The 5,867-nt window shown below is 46.8% G+C and overlaps 1 protein-coding gene across 1 annotated transcript; it reads left to right on the top strand.

Moving 5' to 3' along the window:
* The first annotated feature begins 1,064 nt into the window (after positions 1–1,064).
* On the top strand, positions 1,065–5,343 carry LOC136545296 (disease resistance protein Pik-2-like). The gene is made up of 2 exons (XM_066537325.1): positions 1,065–2,042; positions 3,345–5,343. The coding sequence occupies exons 1-2, from the start codon at positions 1,138–1,140 to the stop codon at positions 5,341–5,343; spliced, it is 2,904 nt and encodes a 967-aa protein (XP_066393422.1). The 5' UTR covers positions 1,065–1,137.
* Positions 5,344–5,867: the final 524 nt, after the last annotated feature.

A 5,867-nucleotide genomic window follows, 5' to 3' on the forward strand; every position in this document is an offset into this window, starting at 1 on the left:
CACAGGATGTTTGGTTTCCACCTGATATTTTGGCATTGCTTGCACAACTTGCATTGGGCATCTAACCTAGCTAGGCCAATGCATAGATATATACGCGTGTTTGGCGCGGGAATACGGCCAGAACAGCAGTATATATGTTGGACTGTCACGGCTGCAAATGGGTTTAATTCATTCATGGAGCAGGTTGAGGTCGTTGGGCCCAAATAAAAACAAGAAAAAATCCACTCGAGCGAGCCGGCCATGTATATATTACTGTTTTGAGCCGGCCATGTATATATATTACTATATTAAGCTAGGAGTATATTATCTATATCTCTTATAAAACCAACCTCCACTATAAGTTCTATCTCAACATACAAACCATCTACATTATCTCTCACCGATAGCCATGTCATCCCACTAACGTTTAACCTCTTAATACAAGCTATCCATGTCATCTTCACTAAGCACAACTATTACTTTCAATATATATAGAAATATAGAAGGCATTCATATATTGTTATTTACCATTGCATCTTATAACTTGATCAAATTCTATTAGTTTTTTATTCTATCCTTTTGTTGCCTTGCCCAGTTTTGATAAGAATAGTTGCAAGAACATAACCCACATGCAATATTTTTATTTCTAAGAACATCCGCGGTGTAACAATTTTATTTCTAAGAAATTCCCGTAGCAACGTACGGGATATCCTTATATAGTATACACGATTGATTGTGTATGTCTGTTAATGTTAACCAGTATATGTATGATGCACGAAAGCTTATAAAATTTACAAAGACGAGAGACGACTTCTTATTTAAGCCATTGGCTGGCTGCAGCTTTTTACTGTTCCCTTCTCAGTGATGCACTGTGCTAACAGCGGCTGCAGCTTAAATCCATCTCAAGGAACAGGTACAGCCAGCCGGGATTTAATTTGTGGATGATTGATCTAGTCATCTTTGCTGTTCATTGAGAAAATTAAATAGTGAGAGCCTCCTCCTCGTCGTCGTCTAGCACCCATCGGAATTGGGCAATATATATGTCCTCGATCACCTCCTCTCTGGCTCCAAGCCTCCAAGGCAACATTGCCTTCCGCTTCCGGGATCCGAGGCCTTACCGTGGGGCGTTTGTGTGAGGGATAGACATCTGACCTGGTCATGGAGGCGGCAGCCCAGACCATCTTGAGCAACGCTGGGCTGCTCCTGAGTGAGGAGTACAGGCTGCTTAGCGGCGTCGGCGGCGATGTCGCTGAGCTGCGGGACGACATGGCCACCATGAACGCCCTCCTCCGCATGCAGTCCGAGGCCGAGGATGGCGCCGTGGACCACTTCGTCCGGGAGTGGATGAAGCAGCTGCGCGAGCTCGCCTACGACGCGGAGGACTGCGTCGACCGCTACGTGCTCCGCATCAAGTCCAGGCCCAACGACGGCGTGCGCGCCTGGCTGGAGCGCCTGCTGGGGACGCTCCTGTCGCGCCGCCGCCTCGCCTGCGAGATCAGCGCCCTGCGCGCCCGTGCCATCACCATCAGCGAGCGCCACGCGCAGTACGGCATCAGCCGCGAGGCGCTGCGCCGTTCCCCCGCCGCTCTGTCCGCCCCACCGCCAGTGTCGGTGTCGGCGGCGGCGTCCCTGTCGTCTGGTCACGCCCTCCGCCGTGCCAGCGACGACGGCGCCGAGGCGGAGCACCACCACGTTGTGGGCATCGCGGGCCAGGCTGACAGCCTCGCCGACACGGTGAAGGCGCCGTCTGTCGTTGAGCAAGACCGGTCTCTGAAGGTGTTCTCCGTTGTGGGGTTCGGCGGCGTCGGCAAGACGACGCTGGCCATGGAGGTGTGCCGGCGGCTGGAGGCGGAGTTCCAGCGCCAGGCGATGGTGTCGGTGTCTCAGGCGTTCGAGGTCGGCAAGGATCTCAAGGCGCTGCTCAAGCGCGTGCTTCAGCAGGTGGTCAAGGACAAAACGGGCAATGAGAGAGGCATCAAGGAAGAGGGGAATCTTGATGGAATTGACAAGTTGAATCACACTGAACTGGCCACAAAACTCAACGACTGTCTCAAGGACAAGAGGTACTACTCAAAAGAAATGCCCTTTGCACCAATTCTCTCTACTCATGCTTATAAGTGAGGCTTGGCCCGGGCTGGGCCGGCACGGCACGGCCCTCTCATGCTTCGTGCCTCTTTGGGTCGTGCCCTCTAAGCACGGAAGGCACGTCGGGCAGTGCCGATATGGCACGGTAAATCTTTTCTTTGGCCCAAGCACGGGTCGTGGCACGCCGACACGTCTTCGGGTCGTGCCAGCCCAAGCACAGCCCTCAAAATATCTCTGCTAATTTTATTTTATTTTTTGCTCGTGAAATGAAATATATATATCTTGTGTGCACTATTTTAATGAAAATTTTAATGATTTTCATAATCTATTCAAGAATTAGATGAGAGGTAGTACAATAAATGCTAGAAAATTATATTACAGAGTTGTAGAAGTGTCTACGTACCATTTTCGTATCGTGTCGGCCCAAGCACGGCCCAAAATGCGGGCTAGGCCATATAGCCCGGCGTGCCGAGACCCTAGGCACGGCACGGCCCAAAATATTTCGTGCCATGCCGTGTTTCGTGTCGTGCCAAAAGACCGTGCCATGACCCGCCCATATTTTGATGCAAAAAAGTAAAAAATAAAACTTGGTTCAACATAAGAGATTAAAAAAATAAATGTTTGAAAAGTAGCCTTTTGATGTTGGCTAATTAAGTGATCAAATCCTCGTCTTCTCCTTCGAATAAAATGAATTAAACTTTCAATACAAAATTACTTTGATGTATAATAGGAAAATAACATACCTCAACATAAGAGTGTCAAAATAAATGTAGAAAAAATTCAAACGAGAAAACCGGATATAAAGAATGACCAATCTATTCATAGCTAGAAAACTATAAGCGCCTCTAATGAAAACTATAGCTAGAAAACTCAACATCAGCAAAACATGATGACTTGGTGTTGGACGAGGCTACTTATCAACGAGGATGACCGAGACAGATTAAATAAAAAAAAACAGATTCATATCACTATCAGCAATTCAAAGAAATGAAAACACATATAGTGTAACCGGAAAATGTAACACAGCTGGGTAGAGATTATAGAGTACATAAAAGGGTGTTGTGTAGAAAATGAATGAGAGAGAGAAAGTAAAGATAATAAATTTTAATTACTTGTACATACTACCTTTATCCACAAGACTTTTACTAATGTAACGTAAGATTGTAGACCGTTGAGGAGCACAGGTAGATGGGGCTATTATATTTTAGTTTGGATTTGTGTAGGAGTAACTTCCTTCTTCATGTACAATGACTAACCATGGTATACACACAACTAAACAGGTATCTAATTGTGATTGATGATGTATGGACCATACGAGCATGGGATGCAATCCAATCTGTGTTGCCAGAGAACAATTGTGACAGTAGAATCATCGTGACCACTCGAATAGACACTGTGGCTAAAGCATGCAGTCCTGCGATTGTTAGGGGACATTACATCCATCATATGAAACCCTTAGAGTTGGAGGATTCAAAGAAGTTGTTCCTCAGTAGAGCATTTGGCTCCGTGGATGCCAAGTACTCAGAAGAGCTCGAAGATGTGATCGGCAATATTTTGAAAAAATGTGGTGGCCTGCCACTGGCCATCGTTAGCATTGCTAATGTGTTGGCAGGATACATATCATCGGAAAACAAAGAAAAGTGGGAAACAATTTGTAGATCAATTGGTACGCAAATGGAGAGAAACCCTACCCTTGAGGGTATGAAGCATATAGTCACCCTTAGCTACAATCACCTACCTTATGAGCTGAAGAGTTGCATGATGTACCTTAGCATTTTTCCAGAGGATTACGAGATCAACAAGGACCGGCTCCTAGGAAGATGGATCGCTGAAGGATTGGTCCCGGAGAAGCGGGGCTTGAGCCTAATGGAGGTTGCAGAATCCTACTTCGATGACTTGGCGAGCAGGAACATGATTGAACTATGCTTTAGCGTTGATGGGAAGGTGGAGTCGTGTCGGGTGCATGACATGCTTCTTGAGGTCATGGTGTCCAAGTCCCTTGAGTGTAACTTTGCCAGCCTGCTAGGAGGGCAGTATGTAGGGATGTCGTATGACAGGATTCGTCGCCTCTCCATCCATGGGGACAATAGGAGTCCCCTTAGTACAAAGCAGTCGAAGAAGAAGGTGGGACATGTGATTGAGGGGATGGATGTGGAGCATGTCCGATCATTGAGCTTGTTTCACCTTGTGGGGCACAAGCTACTAGATCACCTAGACAAGTTCACCTTGCTGAGGGTACTTGACCTAGAAGATTGTGAGGGCCTAACAAATTATCATATGAGATATATCTGCATGATGTACCTTCTCAAGTTCTTGAGCTTGAAGGGTACAGGTATCAGCGAGGTGCCATCTCAAGTTGGGAAGCTGGAGCACTTGCAGATACTTGATACACGTCACACGGGCCTTGGTGGGTTACCAAAAACTGTGACCAACTTGGAGAAACTAGAGCGCCTACAGTTCTACAGCAAACTTGGGTGGTATGTTATGTGGAGGCTTCCTCGGGGGCTCAAAAGGATGAAGGCTCTACGTGTGGTGAACAATGCAATCCTCGAAAATAACATCGAGGTCGCCCAAGAGATTGGTGAGCTAGAAGAACTTCAAGAACTGACCCTCTATATTGACTCTGGAAGCATTGGTGATAACACGCAGGTCCTTGAAGAGCTCGCGGCCTCCCTGAGCAAGACATACTCCCTCCGGTCTCTGAATATAGGAGACTTGGGTTGGACGAAGATACTAAAGTTTCTTCATAGCCTCCCTATGCCGCCGCGACTTCTTCGATACCTTCGAATAACTGGTGACATGGGTGGACATTTGCCCAAATGGATTGGTTCACTTACATACCTTGTTGAGGCTGTGATTTCTTGGGTAGACCTATCTGACGACGAGCCATTCGGTGTACTATGCAAGTTACCAAAGCTGAAGAGTATCGTGATGGAGAGGAGGTACTACACTGGCGACACACTGGTTGCACGCACTAGCCACAATTTTCCTGTACTCGTCAACTTGACAATGACTTGTGATACACCATCTCATAATCCAACGCCCAAAGTTTTCGAGTTTGAGGAAAAAGCCATGTCAAAGCTCGAAAGGCTTAATCTTAGATTCCACAAATATGAGAAGAGCATCAAGGGCATCGAACATTTGACGAACCTCAGGGAAGTAATAATTGCTGGTACGAATAACAATCCTTCAGTAAAGCATGCTCTAGAGCAGCTGAAGGCCGAGCGTGGGAGACGCCCAGAGTCTAGCCGGTTCCAAGTCTCATTTAGATATGAGTGATTGTCGCTTCATTATTCTGTATTTCTGAAACTTCATTTCCTAGTGCATTCCAAGAGTGTCAATTTGGATTTCCTGTCAGTGTACCAATTTCATTTATCTTTATCTACCACGTCTCTGGTACTTTTTAATTATTATTACTACAAAGTTGACACAGGTATACATATCATGTTACTCTCAGGGCAGCTCGGGCAACTTCGTTCGCTGCTCCTAGCACTGCCGCCCCTCCTAGTCTCCCATAGCACCTCCGGTTTGGCCATAGCTTGAGCCAGCTACCGGAAGCCACGCATTGCGAGGATGGTGGCGGCGAAGCGTTCCTTCCAGGGTTGAAAACGGATGGGTAAAATCTCGTCCTAACCCGTCACATTTTCTTCATTTCATCCATCCATTTTTGTATTCTTCTAAAAATCAAGAAACAGGGCGAAGATGGTCAGACCGGGACGAACACTACTACATGAATCAATTTGCGCAGCGTGGCCAAAATACGCTCCGTGGCGGGCACCTTTTTTGCCCGCCACGGTTAACCG

The sequence above is a fragment of the Miscanthus floridulus genome, chromosome 3, assembly GCF_019320115.1.
Source record: "Miscanthus floridulus cultivar M001 chromosome 3, ASM1932011v1, whole genome shotgun sequence".
Lineage (NCBI taxonomy): Eukaryota > Viridiplantae > Streptophyta > Magnoliopsida > Poales > Poaceae > Miscanthus > Miscanthus floridulus.